The 19,593-nt window shown below is 35.2% G+C and overlaps 1 protein-coding gene across 9 annotated transcripts in view; it reads right to left on the bottom strand.

The window, feature by feature from the left end:
* The window catches only part of DZIP3 (DAZ interacting zinc finger protein 3), a 99,823-nt gene that overhangs the window by 57,721 nt on the left and 22,509 nt on the right, over positions 1 to 19,593 (bottom strand). For all 9 annotated transcript variants that reach the window (XM_008982517.5, XM_078350172.1, XM_078350174.1 and 6 more), the window contains exons 5-8: positions 15,335 to 15,451; positions 5,418 to 5,498; positions 3,775 to 3,899; positions 966 to 1,080 (exon numbers count right to left, since the gene is read on the bottom strand). In XM_008982517.5, the coding sequence (XP_008980765.1) occupies positions 966 to 1,080; positions 3,775 to 3,899; positions 5,418 to 5,498; positions 15,335 to 15,451 (438 nt within the window). The remainder of the gene's footprint in view (positions 1 to 965; positions 1,081 to 3,774; positions 3,900 to 5,417; positions 5,499 to 15,334; positions 15,452 to 19,593) is intronic.

Raw genomic sequence — 19,593 nt, 5'->3', positions numbered from 1 at the left:
ATGGCTTATCAGGTGGAACAAAAATTACTCAAAAGGTAAAGGACACCCAGAAAGTATGGGAAAATGAAAAGTCTCACACTATTTGAAGAATATAAAATGGTACAATCTTTCTGAGAGGAAATTTGGAGACATACAACAACTTCACAATTGTGTGAATACTGCTCCACAATGCCACCTTTGAAATTTATTCTAATGAATTTATTAGCAATTTATTCTAATGAAATGATGTAAGAAATATGCAAAGATTACTTTATATAAGAAGAAAAAACTGGAAATGTCTAGAATAAAATAGCAGAAAACTAATTAAGCAAATTAAAGCAAAATTATACAAGGATTATACCAACATCACAGTGTATAATAATCTTTATTACTGAGAAATAAAAAGTACTATATATTTCCAGACTACAAATAAGTGTGCACAACATCACACCAATTTAGGAAAAATAAAGGCTATGAGTGTATACGTGTGTGTGTCTGTGTGTGTGTGTGTGTGTGTGTGTGTGTCTGGAAAGCTATAAATGAAAACGCTAACAATGGTTTCTCCATTTGAAGAAAAAATATAGATAAATTCCATCTTTATCTTTGGGCATTTTTATATTTTCCATGTTTTCTGAACTAAGCATTTAGTACTTTGTAATTTAAATCAACAGCAAAATAATGGTAAAGGTAATTAGGAAAAAAAGTTAACTGCTATATTTTACTCTAATCATGCAGGGTACTAGCCTAATATAGCCATTAATATTCTTGTTATTTGAAAATGCTAACACTGCCACCTAACTTCTTCCTCCTTGTTGAATCATACATTCTGCACTAGGTAACCCAATAAAGGTTGTTTCTTATATAAAAAGTTGTGTGTCAATAAAACAATGTGCTTGCTATAAGAATATGACATAGTTGTTTCACACTTTATGAAAGATGATTCTGATTAGTTACAAATAAAATGTTACTCTTAGATAATTTCTTACTTTAAAAGTTGTAGGTAAATCTTCATCTTCTGTAGGATCTATGTCAAACCAATGGTCATTTATATCTCCAATTTCTTGTAAGCCCTTATGAAATTCTAGCAGTCCTCCATTATATCTGCAAGGCATTTTAAAATAAGGTTAGTTTGAATCAGAGTGTGCAGATGGATGGTTTACCAATGAGAACAAGTAACTCACATTTTGTGGTAAATAGAATGGTGATAAACTCTGGCATGCCATAGAAATACAAATACTAGGACTCTCGCCTGTGGCAGATTGGGATGAAATACAGGTGGAAGGGGAGGCACTAGATTGTGTAGTAGCTCAAGCTTGAACAGTATGGGGGCCATGGTAATTAAAGGGACTGTAGAGTTGGTTGGCTTTTGTTAAATGTCTTGGAGGCCTTGAAGGAAGAGAATGACAGTCACAGGTCAGCCAACTATTAACTCAGGATACACTATGAAAGCCAGACGGCCTCTATGGTGGCCTCAACAAGACTAATACAATCAACTCAGGACATTGTGAAAACTAGAAGGCCTCTATGGTAACATCTAAAGAACCTCCTCTAGACTTAAGGCAGACTATGCTGAAAATGAAGTTCAGGATTTAAACATAAGGGTAGAACAGCCTCAACAGAACTACACTAAAATTAGGACTTTGATATGCAATGGATAGACCCTGGGATCTAACATGGGGATATTTAGGTGAATATGCTTAGAAACGTTGAATCCTTAAATTCCCCATGAACCTTCTTAACTGGCAAATACCTCTTCCTTACCACAGGAGAGCAGCCTACCTTTATTTAAAGACCATGCAAAAACATCAGCTGAGATGCATGTCTCAAAAGATGATGCCTTTCCTTCTTAAGATCTTCCCTACCTCACTGCCTTCAGACAATAAATCTAAGGTCAGGTGGAGAGCCCAAGTGAGAAAAGAGAGCCCTTGCCCAAGAAGCAAAAGCTTATTAATCTTAAGAATTGCAGAATCCCACTAGAATGTACTGGCAGAAACATGAGTTGGAGTGGATCTTTAAAGTGCTGAACTAAGGGTAAACATAAGGCTGGATAGGGAAGTGTACACTGATATGGAAAAACTCTTCCATAATTCAAGATTTACTTTCCTAGAAAGGACACCTGAATCCAGTCCTAAGAGGGTGCTGAGAAGGCTCCTTGAAACATGGACACGATGGTCTATAGTAAATGAAGTAGAAATGCTAAAAATTTCTTGGAGGAATATTAAAGCAGTCAGGAGGTTCATGGAAGTGAGAATGTTAGAATGGACTTACTACATGAAAATACAGAACCCACCACTAATTCAATGTTCTTAGGAAGGCTCAAAGGATACTCCATTCATTAATACATTAAAAAATACAGAGTAAGAAGGGCACATGTGTCTTTGAAGAGTGCAAGAACTCAGTGGTGGTTGTCCTCTATAGGCCAGGGATGAAAGTAATGATGCTGCCATACAACTGGACTTTCTAGTGTCAGTTATGTGGAAAATGAATTCTCTCCAATGTTTAACAGTAATGAGAATATAAAAGTTTTCACATCTGGGGAAGGACAGCAGGATAGATTCTTTGTTCGTGTCTCAGGCTATGTTAATTCTCTTACTTTGTCACAGTATAGACTGAAGGGATTTGGATCATTTTGACATTCTGCAAACCATCACACTAGCCCCACTATATTGATGGCACATGTTGCTCAGACCCAGGGAACAATAAGTGAGATGTCTTGTGGATACCCTAGCGAAAAAACACCAAGCCAGAGAATAGGAAATCAGCCTTACAAAGAATCCAGGAACTAGCACATAATTGACACTTTTAGAGATCCAATGGTTTGGCCCAGCAGGAATCCTTCATAAGAGGTTGCCCAAATAAACTTTTCCTAATTCATCCCTCAGATCTTAGCCAAACACTGTTTCCTCAGGGAGACTTCTGATTCCCAGAACAAGCTTACAGGAAAGATTTTATTCACTGTATTTTCCTTCATATCTCTTTATCCTATTTCATAAATGTGTATTTTATGACTGATTATTTGATTAAGATCTGTTTATTTCACTGTACTTTCAGTTACATGAAGATAGGAGCTGTATTTTGTAAACCATTGTAACCTCAACACCTATATATAATATAGTTTCTGGAATATAATCGATACTTAGTAAATAAAATGAATGCATGATGCTACTAATGGTTATGGATCTTCATATAGGAAGCAAAGAGATAATCTATATAGTTTCATCCATACAATTTCACTTTCTTAAAATAAGTAGTAGTCAATACTCCAAAAACTCAGCATTTGGACCCTTTTCAACTCTTTATAAGCTTATTTATACTTTTAAAAACTATTCCAAGTTAGTGTTGATAATACTAGTAATTCCAACTATCGTTGATTTATTAAGTACAGCATTTTTGTGTCCCAGGCACTGAGTTAATCATCTGCAACATCCTTATGAGATGAATCATACACTATTATTAGTTCTATTTTAGAAGTAAGAAAAAAAATGTAAGGCTTAACAACATTAAGTTTCTTAGGGTTAAGTGATAGAAAATGTAGCTGATCTTAGGTCTATCAGACTCCAAAGCCTATGCTCTCAATGTTAATGCTAGACTGCCTCTTAATGCCATGGCCTGTTAAGTTTCATATTTAATATTCTCAACTATAGTAAAGAAATTATCTATACAAAAAGGCAAAGAAGACAAGGATAAACCAGTAGAGCACAAATGTCACAATGCCTGGTATATTGTGCACATTAATTCCACTTCACAATGCTAAGACTTTATAGGGAAGATCTACCTATTAATTAAAATCCTTACCTCTTCTGAGCACATCGCAGTAAACCACGTCCAAAATAAACTAAAGACATAAAGTTTTCACAAATTTCATTCTCTTGGATCACCATCTTCATCACCAGAAATTTATTCTCAGCTTCTGTATAATCCTGTAGTAACATAAAACTAGGTTTGGCTGATGCAAAAAGCATTTTTTTTCTTTTACAATAAACAATTATTTCTCAAACTGAAGAAATTAGGGTAGCTTTCAAAATCATGCAATCATCTGGTCATTTATTTACATTTTAAATCCTGGCATCTCTGTATGTGATTACAAAGATCATGTAGTCAGTGTTTAAAATATTTATTCATACATAAATTTAAGACCTTCTTTAACCAGTATTTCAAAGTAAATATTAAGATGGTAACAACAATTTGCGTATCTAAAACTGGCAATTAGGCATGGTGGCACACACCGATAGTGCCAGCTCCGTAAGAGGCTGAAGCAGGAGGATTGCTTGAGCCTGGGAGTTCAAGTCCAGCTTGGGCAACATAGTGAGATCCCCATCTTTTAAATACATATATTACATACATAACTGGCAAGCATTACCAGCCAAAATAAGGGCTTTTCTGATAACTGTTAGAGCACAGTTCTTTATCATTTTCCTAACTGGAGAACAATCCTTCACAGTTTTTCAAATAGAAAGTAAGTGACTCTTTGACCATAGATATAGATTCTTTTGGGGTATCACCATCTTAATCATAAACAACATAGGTCTAGAAGTAAATATCAGGATCTGTTATAATAGATGCTTCAGTAAAACAGGCATAATAGCCTCAGTCTCTCTAGGAAAAAAATAAGCTAGGAAAATACTGCATGGCCTTACTTTAAAATATTCTCTAGTACATCACACTAAATAATTAGCACTACATAAAATTATTTAAAATAGAAATGTTTCTGGCTAACATGGTGAAACCCCATCTCTACTAAAAATACAAAAATTAGCCAAGCATGGTGGTGTGCTCCTGCAGCCCCAGCTATTCAGGAGCCTGAGAGAGGAGAATCGCTAGAAACTGGGAGGTGGAGGGAGCAGTGAGCCGAAATCGCGCCACCAACACTCCAGCCTGGTAACAGAGTGAGCCTCTGTCTCAAAATAAATAAATAAAATAGAAATGTTTTCAGTTTGGATGCTTATCAATTCTACTTCATCTAAATAACAATTCATATTTATATATTTAATTTATGAAGTCAAATAAAAATACAGATTTGGGAAGAAAAAGTAAGAGAAATATCAAGGCTATGAAGAAAATATGAGAAATCATTAAAAATCAGAAAAAGAAAGAAAATGTTAAATTCAACAGAATCCTTAGAAATTATCTAGTTAATTCCCAGATTTTTACTTATTTGCACTTAAGTTTGGCAAAGAATTTGAGGCAAAATTCATGTTTTACCAAAGGGGTAAGATTAAAACCACAGGGATTAAACTACACTAGAAAATGGATTAAAATGTATCATACAAGTGAAAGCAGCTAAATAATTTTTTATTTTACGCAAATGGTATGCATTTGAAAGATAAATGAACCGAAGTTATAAGCTAATATTCAGTTTCCTTTTTAAATATATTTAGTTTCATATGATAATCCTTGGCCTGATTATTTTTATAAAGGGCAAATACCATGCTACATACCTCTTTCTTTCCTCTTTCAGTGAGTGCTACTCCATATAAAAACAGTAATGTCAAATAATAACCAACATTAATCTGGCGTGCCTAAAAAGAAAATAAAATGTTAATTGGTTATTTTGACTAAGCTACTTTTCAGTAAAATCTTAATTAAATATCCTAAGCTTAATTAATAATTATTAAAATGAGTACAAATTATCATTACCTTATCAGTTATCTAATAATAATTATAGATAATATATTTTAGATATATTTGATAATTCGACCCAGGAAGAAGAAAGAGGATGGTCAATAATCTCAAAATGAAACATTAAAATTTAATTAAAGGAAAGCATATGGAACAAAGATGGCCAAACAGAAACCGCCAACAATCGTTCCAACACAGGAACACCAAACTGAACAACTACCCCACAGAGAAGCCCCTTCATAAGAAACAAACATCAGGTGAGTCATCACAGTACTTGGTTTGAACATCATATTAATGAAATAGGCACTGAAGAGGGTAGGAAAGAGTTAAATAGCCTACACCATCCCTTCCTCTATCCCCTGACAATAGCTATGTGGCATGGAGAGAGAATCTGTGTGCTTGGGGGAAGGAAAGCACAGTGACTGTGGGACTTTACATTGGAACTCTGCTGCCCTGTCACATCCGAAAGCCACCCTGAGTGAGCCCCCCTGAGATCACTGAATTCAGTCAGCGATCATGGAGAAAGCATTTAGACAAGTGTTAGCCACAGGCAAATAGCCCAACCCAGCAGTCAGAGCCTGAGTTCCAGCAAGCCCTGCCAGAGTGAGCCAAAGTGCTCTGGGGTCCTAAATAAAAGGCAGTCTAGGCCACAAGGACTGCAATTCCTAGCCATGTCCTGGTGCTGTGCTGGGATTGGAGCCAGTGGATTTGTGGTAATACACAATCTAGTAAGATACCAGCTGGAGCAGGCAAGGGAGTGATTATGTCACCCCTCCAACTCCAGGGAAAACAACTCACAGGTCTGGGAGAGACACCTTCCCTCTGCTTGAGCAGAGGAGAGATAAGAGTTAAGAAGATTTTGCCTTGCAACTTGAATAACAGCTCAGTCATGGTAGAATCCTGAGGCTCTAGCTGCAAGACAATATTTCTAGACACACCCTGGGGCAGAAAAGAACTCACTGCCTTGAAGGTAAGAACCCAATCCTTGCAGGATTCATTACCTGCTGACTGACTAAAGAGCCCTTGGGCCCTGAATAATCAACAGTAGTAGCAGTACTCACCATGGGGTGAGACTCAGAGCCATGCTGGCTTTAGGTGTGACTCAATATATTCCCATCTGTGATGGCGATGGTGAGAGATGGCTTTCGGCTTGAGAAAAGCAGAGGGAAAAGTAAAAGGGACTCTGTCTTGCAGCTTGGGTGTCAGCTCAGCCACAGTGGGGTAGAGCACTAAGTGGGCTTCTGGGGGTCCCACTTCCAGACCCTGGGTCCGGTCTGGCACTTCTGGACTTGCCCTAGGCCAGAGAGAAAGGCACTGCTCTGAAAGGAGAGACTCAATATAGGTAGCAAGGCAGTGGTCACCACAGAGTTTGAGCAAGACCAGTGCTGTGCTGGTGTCATATCTGAACTAGCACAGTCCCATTGGTCGTGGCCACAGGAATGCTTGTGTCACCCCTCTCCCAGCTCCAGGCAGCTTGGCACAAGAGAGAGAGACAGAGAGACTCTGTTTAGGATAAAGGAATAGAAGAGAACAAGCGTCTCTGCCTGGTAATCCAAGGAGTTCTTCCAGATCTGACCCAAGACTACCAAATGGTACTACTATGAATCTGCAAGAACCACAGTTTTACTGGGGTTAGAGTGTCCCCTAATGCAGATATGGCAGCAGTGAACAAAGACTTAGATCACGATACCTAATCCCTTTGAATACCTGGAAAGCCTTCCATAAGAAGGGCAGGTACAAAAAAAGGCCATACAGTGGAGACTATAATACCTAACTCTCCAATGCCCAGACATTGATGGACATACATAAGCATCAAGACCATCCAGGAAAACATGACTTTAACAAACTAATAAAGGCACCAGTTGCCAATTCCAGAGAGACAGGCATGTGACATTTCAGACACAAAATTCTAAACAGCTGTTCTGAGGAAGTTCAATGAAATCCAGATAACACAGAAAAAAAATTCAGAATCCTATCAGATAAATTTAACAAAGAGATTGAAAACAATTTTTAAAAATCAAGTATAAATTCTAGAGTTTAAAAAAGCAATTGACATGCTGAAGAATTTACCAGTCTCTTAACAGCAGAATTTATCAAGCAGATGAAAGAAGTAGTGAGTCTGAAGACAGGCTGTTTGAAAATACACAAAGGAGACCCCAGAAAGAATTTTAAAAATGAAGTATACCTACAAGATCTAGAAAATAGCCTTAAAAGGGCAAATCTAAGGGCTAGTTGCCTTAAAGAGGTGGCAGAGAGAAAGATCAGGATAGGAAGTTTATTCAAAGGGATAAAAACAGAGAACTTTCCAAATCTAGAGATATGAATACTCAAGTACAAGAAGGCTATAGAACACCAAGTAACCCTCACCCAAATTAGGACTATCTCAAGACATTTGATAATTGAACTCCAAAAGGTCAAGACTAAAGAAAGGATCCTAAAAGCAGCAACCAAAAGGAAACAAGCAACATACAATGGAGCTTCAATACGCTGGCAGCAGACTTTTCAGTGGAAACCTTACAGGCCAGTAGAGAGTAGCATGACATATTTAAAGTGTTGAAGGAAAAAAAACCTAGAAAAAAAATACTATACTGTTCTGGAATAGTATATCCAGCAAAAATATTCCTCAAACATGAAGGAGAACTAAAGGCTTTCCCAGACAAACAAAAACTGAGTGATTTCATCAACACCCTACCTGTCCCACAATAAATGCAAAAGGGAGTTCTTCAATCTGAAAGAAAAGGACATTAATGAGCAGTAAGAAATCATCTAAAGGTACAAAACTCACTGGTAATAGTAGGCACACAAAAAATGCAGAATATTATAACACTGGTGTATAAACTACTCATGTATTAAGCAGAAAGACTGAAAGATGAACTGGTCAAAACTACTTGATGGTTTCAATGCTGAATTTTACCAAACATTTAAAGAAAAATTAACACCAACGGTATTCAACCTATTCTGAAAAACAGAGGAAATAATACCTGCAAACTCATTCTGTGAGACCAGTATTACTCGATACCAATACCAAAGATACATCAAAAAATATATACACATATTGGCCAACCTATCCGATGAACATTGGTATAAAAATCCTCAACAAAATACTACCAAACCAAATATCAGTAATCATGACCAAGTGGGATTTATCCCAGGATGCAAGGATGGTTCGCCATAGGCAAAATAATCAATGTTATACATTATATCAAAAGAATGAAGGATGACAATCTTGTCCTTCATGGTATGATCATGGTATAATCATTTCAATTGATGCTGAAAAAGCATTTGATGAAATTCAACATCATGAAAAAGACATGATAAAAGACTGGGTACCAAAGGAACATACCTCAACCCGATAAAACATATATGACAGACTCATAGCTAGTATCATACTGAATGGGGGAAAACTAAAATTCTTTCATCTAAGACCTTGACTATGACACGAATGCCCACTTTCACCACTATTATTCAACATAGTACTGGAAGTCCTAACTAGAGTAATCTGACAAGAGAAAGAAATAAAGGGCATCTAAACTAGAAAGGAAGAAGTCAAATTATCCTTGTTTGCAGATAATATGATCTTATATTTGGAAAAACCTACAGATTCCATGAAGAAACTACTGTAACTGAAAAACATATTCAGTAAAGCTGCATGATATAAAATAAACAAACGAAAATCAGTAGCATTTCTACATGCCAACAGCAAACCTGAAAAAGAAATCCAGAAAGTAATTCCATTTACAATTGCTGCACAGAAAATAAAATACCTAGAAATTAATTTAACCAAAGAAGTGAAAGACCTCTACAATGAAAACTCCAAAACACTGATAAAAGATATTGAAGATTAAAAAAAGAGTGGGAAGAAGATGTTCCATGTTTATGGGTTGGAACAATCAACACTGTTAAAATGTTCGTATTACCCAAAGCAATTTACAGATTCAATGTAATTCCTATCAAAATACCAATGATATTCTTCACAAAAATTTTTTAAAAATCCTAAAATTTGTACAGAACCACAAAAGACCCAGAATAGCCAAAGAAATCCTTGAATAAAAAGAACAAAACTGAAGGAATCACATTATCTGACTTCAAATTATACTACAGAATTATAGTAAACAAACCAGCATAGTACTGGCATAAAAGAAAAGACACATAAACCAATGAAACAGAATACAGAACCCAGAAACAAATCCATACATCAACAGTGAACTCATTTTTGACAAAGGTGCCAAGAACATACATTGGGGAAAGAATGGTCTCTTCAATAAATGGTGCTGAGAAAACTAGATATCCATATGCAGAAATGCAGAAGAATAAAATTAGACTTTTATCTCTCACCATATGCAAAAATCAAATCAAAATGGATTAAAGACTTAAATCTAAGACCTCAAGCTATAAAACTACTAAAATAAAACACTGGGGAAGCACTCCAGGACATTGGATTGGGCAAAGACAGGCAACCAAAGCAAAAATGGGCCTATGGGATAATATCAAGTCAAAAAACGTCTGCATAGCAAAGGAAACCATCAACAAAATGAAGAGACAATCCATAGAATAGGAGAAAACATTAGCAAACTACCCATCTAACAAGGAATTATTAATAATAACTAGAATATATAAAGAGTTCAAACAAGTCTATAGGGAAAAAAATCTAATAATCTAATTTTAAGAATCTAAATAAACATGTCTCAAAAGAAGACATACAAATGGTAAAGAAGTCCATAAAAAGGTGCTAACATCATTCATCATCAAAGAAACGCAAATAGAAATTACATGAAGATATCATCTCATCCAAGTTAAAATGGCTTATGTACAAAAGGCAGGAAATAACAAATGCTGGTGATAATGTGGGGAAAAGAGAACCCTCTTACACTGTTGGTGGGAATGTAAGTTAGTAAAACCACTATGGAGAGCAGTTGGAGGGTCCTCAAAAAGCTAAAAATAAACCTACTATATGATCCAGCAATCTCACTGCTGGGATATAATCACAAGAAAGAAAATCAATGTACCAAAGAAATATTTCATTCTCATGTTTATTGCAGCACTATTCACGATAGCCAAGATTTGGAAGCAACCTAAGTGTCCACCTAGATGAATAAATAAAGAAAATGTGGTACATATACACAGGAGAGCACTATTCAGACATTTAAAAAAAAGAATGAGATTCCCCCCAGCATTTTGAGAGGCTGAGGTGGGAGGATCACTTGAGCCCAGCAGGTCAAGACCCGCCTGGGCAATAGTGTGAGACCTCATTTTTATTTAAAAAAAAAATAAAAGAATGAGATCCTGTCACTTGAAACAACATGAATGGAACTGGAGGTCATTATGTGAAGTGAAATAAAACAGATAAAGACAAACTTTGTATGTTCTCACTCATTAGTGGGAGCTAAAAATTAAAACAAGTGAACTCATGAAAGCGGACAGTAGAATGATGGTTTGGAAGAGTAGGTGGGAGTTGGGGAGAGTGGTAATGCTTAATGGGAACAAAATATAGAAGATAAAATGAATGAGATTTAGTATTGATAGCACAACAGGCTAAGTACAGTCAACAATAATTTGTTGTACATTTTAAAACAAGAAAGAGAGTATAAATGAACTGTTGTAACACAAAGGATAAATGCTTGAGGAAATGGATAACCCATTTATGCTGATGTAATTATTACACATTACATGCCTGCATCAAAGTATCTCATGTACTCCTTTAAAATGTACACCCACGTACCCACACAAATTAAAAATAAAAATTTTAAAAATTGGTAAAAAAGAAGCAAATATCATCAAAATTGGTCACATTAAACCTTTCAAAAACTCTCATTCACTTTGTTCCTCTTTTATTATGTAACATTTTTGGTATCAAGAACATATTAAATAATAATATAATGAACACTAAAGTATCCACCTTCCAACATTAAAAATACAATGATCTTTTAAATCAAAATTCTTTACTCTCCTTAGGGATTCCACAAAATAGTATGAACATAAAGCTTATCACTTTTTCAATGAAAAATTAAACCATGTGGTATTTTCTTCGTATAAAAATGGTCTATGCAAAATTACTGAGATGAGATAAATTAGGGATCAGCAAATTGTAGAGGGAGAGAAGTGGGTGTGACCATAAAGGTAGCATAAGAGAGATTTTTGTGGTGGTGGAATAGTTATTTCATCTTGATTGCAGCAATAGTTACACGAATGTACATTTTTATACAAGTCTGGGCATTAAAAAGCTAACATAGCTGGCCTGAGGATGCTATCCTTATTAAAGCTGCCTGCAAAGTTGATCTTTGGCTGGTGTCTGGAAACTTGAATTTTGGCAGTGTTCCCTAACTGATAAAGGTGCCTTGTTATGTCTAGACTATTTGTGCAAACAATGTGATTTACGCTGACCACCAAGGAGTTTCTTCTGGAAGTCTGGAATTTTGATACGTGCCACGCAGCAGGTAACTAGATGACCAACACTCAATAAAAATGCTGATTACTGAGTCTCTTATGGGCTTCCCTGGGCAGAAACATTGTAGATGTTGCGACATTTTCATTTGTGGAGGTGGTCGTATACACTGTGTGACTTGTCATAGGAGGGACAAAATAAAGGGGAACCTGTAGATGGCTTTCTTCAGACTTCACCTGTCTTTTCCCCACATGATTTACCATACATCCTTACTACATCGCCATAATAAATCTTAGATGTTAGTGTAACCATATGGTGAGTCCAGTCCTTCTAGCAAATCTCTGAACATGAGGGTGGTCTTGGAGACCCCAGACACAAAGCCCCATGGACGAACATCAACTTCCTATTTTTCATTTGTACTGGAGTCATGTAATTATGTAACTATTGAGGGAAACAGTGTGAGGTATACCAATAACTCCCTGTCCATTGTATTTGTGATGGTTAGGATCATGTATCAACTTGACTGGCTACAGGGTGCCCAGATTAAATACTGTTTCTGGGTATGTCTCTGAGGGTGTTTCCAGATGAAATTTGCCTTTGAAATGGTGGACTGGGTATAACAGGTTTCCCTCTCCAATGTAGGTGGGCATCATCCAATCTATTAAGGCCTGAATAGAACAAAAAGTAGAGGAAGAATTCATCCTTTTTTTGCTTCCAGCCTACCTGCTGGGGCTGGGACATCTCATCTCCACTTCTGCCCTCATTCTTGGATTTATACCATTGGCTCTGATAGTTCTTAGGCTTCAGAACTGGGATGAATTATACCACCAGTGTTCCTGGGTCTCTACATTACAGAGAGCACATCATGGGACTTGCTGAGCCTCCATAATCACCTGAGCAAATTCCTCATAATAAATCACATAGATATTCCTTATAATCATGTATACATACATGTGTGTATAAGTATTTGTGTGTATGTTTTATACATATAAAACAGAACACACACACACACATACATACACACAGCAAAAACACTGGTTTCTCTGGAGAACTCTGGACTCCTCTGATCATAAGCTCTATATTGACTGAAGATTATAACCTATCTTTTGTCACATTACCCTTTTTCATCGAGATTACCCCATATCATAAACAAGATTTTTTTAATATGTAGAAAGATAAATATCCATAGGATATAACCTTTCTTTTTATAGTGATCTAACGTATTCTCTCACCTTGTACACTTCTAATGACCAATAGTATATAATGAAGAGATAAATGATTGGGATTAGAAATTTGGCTTCAAACTGATTTCAGTAGAGATAGACAGATGTGTTTGTTCTTGATAGACGAAGTGAGTTTAATAATATAAACTCCCCATAACATCTAAGTGGTTACCACCCTAAAATTCCCATCCCTGAAGAGGCAGTAAAATGTTGTAGTTCAGACCGTAAACTATGTGGACTGCATCCTGACTCCACTACTTACTACCTAGTCAATTTAGCAAGTTATTTAACCTCTGTGCCTCCGTTTCCTCATCTACAAAATGGAAATAATAAGAAGGGGTAGTTATGAACAGTAAAAGAGTTAATTCTTACAAAGTGCTTAGAACAGTGGCCGTCATAAACACTAAATAAGTGTGAGCTATTATTTTGCAATGAAAAGAAAACAGCTTCATGAATAACACAACAGAGACTGGCTAAATACAATTCCAAATAAAACATTTCTAAGAACAAGATAAGATGCAGGATTGTGGTAATGCTGTAATTAGAAGAAGAAACACTCTGGAATTTAAAGATTCAAGTGGTACATTTCTAACCTAAAGCCCCTGTCCTTTTATACTACCTTACCCCTATCAGCAAAGATTATTCCAAGAACTAGAAAAAAAGGAATATAGAGATGCTATTGGCAAATGCACCTCCATATTACATAACCCACTGTTGCCTCCTACAAGATTGTCTTGTCCCTTTTTGGTGCCCTTAAAGGACAGGGAGAGTAACTTAGATATTGCAGTAGACTGCTTTGATCATGACAATGCCACTGCTCACAAGTACTACCAAGAGCTACCAAGAGAGAAACTCTTCCATTTCCTAGTGCAAGACGCATCTTTGAAGTAATGTCCAAGTAAAGAAGGCTAAGCAATGGGTACCTGTTAAGGCTGATTTACGTTGATTTGTTTCACTCAAGGGCAATCTGGTCAGTGGGAGAAATAGCAAGTCTGCCACATCCCCAAAGTTCTGAGGATTACAAAATGTAAACCCCCCATTTTCTTTGTTTCCTCAATGGAATCCAACTAGAATCTCCTTCTGAATGGTGTATCTCATTAGGAATTAGGGTAATAACCCTAATTCCTAGAATCTTAAATAAGAATTATTTTTCCATCTTTTTGTATATCATTATGCTATGGATTTGATGTCTTAGCTCCCTTTTTTAGACTCTGGGTAGTCCTTTCTTGAAGATAAACCTAATTATTGCTAAAGTATCATTTGGTCTTAAACATATAAATACATATTGTTAATTTTACCTATAATAGAAATTCCAACTTTTGCAAACATAGAAATCTCAGAAGAAAGAGAAGCTGAGTATGGTTTAAAGACATAATTTTTTTCTTTTTTAAATTGATAAATAAAAATTGTATATATTTATCATATACAACATGACATTATAAAATACATATACACTGTGAAATGACTAACTCAAGCTAATTAACATGTATAACCTCACATATTTATCATTTTTGTGGTGAAAATACTTAAAATTTGCTCTCAGCAATTTTCAAAATTATAACACATTGTTATTAACTATAGTCACCATGTTGTACAATAGATCTCTTGAACTTATTCCTCATATCTAACTGAAATTTTGTATCTTTTGACTGACATCTCCTCAGCCTATACTCCTGACCTCTTACTTTTAACCACCATTGTATTCTCTGCTTCTGTGAGTCAACTCCGAGATTCCACATTCAAATGACATCATGCAGTATTTGTCCTTCTACACTTGGCTTATTTTTTTTAACTTTATGATTCTCTATTTCTAATTGGGAAAGTCAATTTCTATTAGTTCAAGTTTATCTTAAGATGAAGAATTTTGTGGTAGGGAAGGGGACTAGAATAGGCTTATTACAGAGCTTATTGCAATCACATAATAAAATACAAGACATATAAGTCATCTACAAGTCATATAAGAAAGTACTAGACACAGGAAGGCAATAAATTTATACGTACCCTTTTCTAGAGGTAAAAGAGAAAAATAAAAATAGGCCCACACCTTAAAATAAGCATGCATTAGCTGTTTTCTCACTGAGAAATATTGACCCAGTCCATTATTTCACATTTTCAAAAAGCAAACACTTACAGTATAATTAGTGGCTTGAATGTTCCTGAGTGCTGCTTCCAGTTGTGTTATCAAGAAACGTAAAGTCAAAGCAGGAACAATTTCCTCACCACTCTGGCTGTTAGCTGCAACTTCTCTCTGTGGAAAATAATTTAGTTAAAAAAGTATTTAAGTCTGAACAAATATCTACATATGTTTACATTATACAAATAATTCATGCTCATTGGAGAAAATCTGAAAAATAGGATGAAAATGGTTTTTTAAAAAAATCCATACCATCCAGATACACTGTTCTCATGTTGGTTAAGTCGTCTGATGAATGTCATTTGTAACTATTTCCTTAAAACATTTTTTAAAAAGGCATTCCTATACCTGTCAAGGGGTTAGCAACATCCACACCTGCTTCAGAGGAAAGTGGTAATCCCACTTCACTCTCATACATTCTATCGTGTGAAATAGCTGAAATCTTCCAGCTCTGAACCTGTCTGTGGTAAACAGGAATGCTGGCATTAATACCAATAAAGGGGTAAACCATTTGATGCTGCAATCTGATTGCACCTGAGCTAATGCATGCTTATTATGTACTATAGTTTATTTACATGGTTGAAATGAAAGATAGGACTATGTCTTTGTGTCCATTCCCCAATGCTTTCTACCCAACAAGTGCTTGGTTTAAATTACATTATCCGTTTAATGAAGTATAATCTGCATGGAAAATTTAATCTACATTTCCATAACTTGGTTTCCATATGTAATACTTTCCTGTTTCTTTCCTAGCTGACTAGATACTTTATTTCAGTCTCCCTAGCCATCAATTGAATGAGCCTCTTCTCTATCAATACATATTCTCTAGATAAAGTAATCCACTACCATAATTTTAAATAGTATCTACACACTGACAGTTTCCAAATTTTAATTTCTATCCAAGAACTATCACCTGTATTCCAGGCTCACAGCCAATTCAACAATATCTCTTGAATTTGAATAGAAATATAAAACATAATAGGGAAGTTCCACCTCTGTCAAACAGTCTAGGTGGCTTCAAATCAATCTCCCCAGTGACAATAACTAAAACAACTGGACAAAACATAAAAACTAATTATCTGAAAGCAATGGAATTCTACCAAGACAATGAAAACGAACACCTCTGAAAGGCAGTCTCTGGGGAGCTGACTTTCCAAGCTAATTTTCTCATTAAAGTAATTGCTACATTCAGTTGTGGCACAGCCTTCAGCAGATTTGCAAGGCTGGGGGGAAAACTGGAGTGCACAGTCTACAAGGAAGAGCAGCCCTGATAAACAGCCCATTCTTTTGATTGAGGCCCTGTTTTGGTTACAATGGAAGCGGACCAGAATTCAAGGATTTCAATGGAAATTGTTTATTTGGGAAGTACAGAGACAATGGTAGGAAAGTGGAAAAGTAATAAAGTGAAGGAAAAGTAGGCTTTAAGTTAAAGGATGTGTTATTAAGCTAGTTACCCATAGTGGGCCACTGCAGTTATTACAACTGGGAAATTTTGGAAAACTCAAAATTACAAATCAGTATTAACCAACTCAACAGAAGAGGCAACTGGGATATTCATATAACTTCCGAGACCCACTGACTGAGTGCTTTCTGGGGTAATGGGGAAATATCAATTCCTTGGGTCTTCTGAACTGCCATGAGAAGTAGCTTTCTCCTGTTTCAGAAAAAAAAAAATCCCTGAGGCATAGAGATACAGATATTGAAAACTATAATTGTCCAGGGCATACTGAAAATATCGGTAGGATCCAATTGGTATGGGAAGAGCACTGACAGAGTCTGCTACAAAAAGTAGAGAAACTGACCCTTCTTCCAAGAACTAAGTAAAGATTGGAATCATCTCTACCCCAGGTTGAATTACATAATTTACTAGAAATGCAAAAATAAAAATTACTAAAAAAAATTTTGTTCAGTTTTCTCAGTTCTTCACAGAGAAGGGTTGCTATGAGACAAACCAGGCAGCTACTCCAAGAAGCAGAATTATCTTTATTATTTTCAATGACTACAGTACTTGTATTTATGTTTTCACGTTCATTCATGATGTTGGATATTTTTGCTTTCTTTTTTGGACATACTTATTAAGCATTTGTCAATTTTATTGATCTTTTCAAAAAAGCAAGTTTTGGATTTATTGATCCTTCCTATTTTATGCTTTAAATAGATTTCATTAGTTTTAATTCTCTTTATCACTTCCTTCTTGAGTGCTTTTAGTTTGCTGTTCTTCCATTAACCTCTTGAATGTATGTTTAGATAAATGATACTCAATCTTGTTTCTTTTTAATATTTACATCGCAAGTTATAAATTTTCCTTGAAGCACAGCTTTATCTAATAACACAAGATTTGATATGTTATTTTAATTCAGTTCAAAAATGTATTTAACTTCTACTGTGATTTCTTCTTTGACTAGTTGGTTACCTAGATTAGAGGTATATCTCTTAACTTATGAACATATGGTTTTCTAGATTATCGCTTTTATTGATTTCTAGATTAACTGAATGTTAGAGAACATACTCTGTTATGTTTTGATACTTTGAAATTTGATGGGGCTTGCTTCGTGACCTAGTATACGGTCCATTTTTGTAAATGTTCTGTGTGCACTTAAAAAGGATGCATATTCTGCCACTGTTGGGTGTAGCGTTTATATATGTGTCTCAGGTAGATGAAGTCTGCTATAGTTTACTAATTTTGTGTCCATGTTCTATCAGTTATTAATAGAAGTATGTTACAATATCCCATTGAGATTGATTTGTCTGTTTCCTTTAGTATTATTTATTTTTATCATCTTATCATTCATGAAAGTTCTGCAGATATTTGGATCTACTTCTGGAACTTATCTTCTATTTTCTAGACATGTCTGTGGTATAAAGAACAAGTAACACAATCTTTTAGTTATTAAAGCTTCATAATAACTTTTAGTGTTTAAGTAGGCAAATTCCCAGCCCTACTCCTTTATACTTTTCTTAATTTTCTTGGCTATTTTTCCTCTTATTTCCCATGTGAACTTTAGACTTAGCATTTAGGGACACTAACCAAAAAAATCCTATTATTTTAGTGGAGTTATGTGATATTTGTGGAAAATTGACAGCTTTAATATACTGTCTTCCTACATGTACTATTCCATTCATGTAGTCATTTCTTACACTTTCAATAGAATTTTAGAAAGTTTTATTTACTGTTTTAATAATGAGTACTGACTTCTAAACTTAATGTGACTACAATCAGTGCTTGGGTGCTTGCTAAAATGCAGATTCCCAGATCTATCCCCAGAGATTTTGATTCTTTAGAACTGATACAGGGTCAGATATTCTCATGAAAGTGGTTTAGAACAAGCTTAAGGAAATACTAGTTTATCTTGTACATTCCTTAAGTGTTTTACTCAGTATTTTACTTTTGTTATTATTATAAATAAGTATAGTTCACCCTCCATATCCACAGGTTCTGCCTCTGCGGATTCAACTCACCATGGACTGAAAATATTTGAAAAATAAATAAATAGCAAGAATACAATAATTTTAAAAATTGAAAAGTCAATATAGTATAAGAACTATTTATATAGCATTTATATTGTATCAGGTATTATAAGTAATCTAGGGATGATATAATGTATACAGAAGAAGGCGCACAGGTTGTATGCAAATACTATGTCATTTTACATAAGAGACTTGGGCATTCTTGGATTTTTGTACTGGGGGGTGTTCTGGAACTAACCTCCCACAGATAACAAAAGAAGACTGTACTGTTCTTCTATTTTTACATTCTAGTTGGTATTTTTTACATATCTGAAGGCTACTGATTTCTGTCTTGTTTCTAAGTGATTTCTAAAACATAAGAGGGAAATGATGGCATTATTCTATCAATTTCAAGCCAGAATTCCCTTATACTGTGGAAAATTATCTCAGTTAATAATTGTACACAAAGTCTTTTGAATATCTTCAGAGTTTGTTAGAATGTTTAATCATAATAGTATTAATGTGTTTCATGGAAATAATTATATATTCTTTCATAGAAGTACAAATGTAGCCTTCTCAAGACAACTATGGTGCTTTGCCCTTCTCTTCCCTAGTTAATTGCCACAAAGGAAAGAGTATATAATTTTCTTTAACTTCAGAAAACTCTATTTATTTAAGAAATGGTACCCTTTTTATACTAAAAATTACCACAAATTATATAGAAAAACTACTTTCTAGATGGAAATCTACAATATATCCTCTGGAATATTATATGCATAATTCCAAAAGTTTTGGATATGATTTTTGAA

This window comes from Callithrix jacchus, chromosome 15, assembly GCF_049354715.1.
Source record: "Callithrix jacchus isolate 240 chromosome 15, calJac240_pri, whole genome shotgun sequence".
Classification (NCBI taxonomy): Eukaryota; Metazoa; Chordata; class Mammalia; order Primates; family Cebidae; genus Callithrix; species Callithrix jacchus.
Note: the sequence above shows the minus strand (reverse complement) of the source record. Positions and strands in the feature narration are given on the sequence as shown.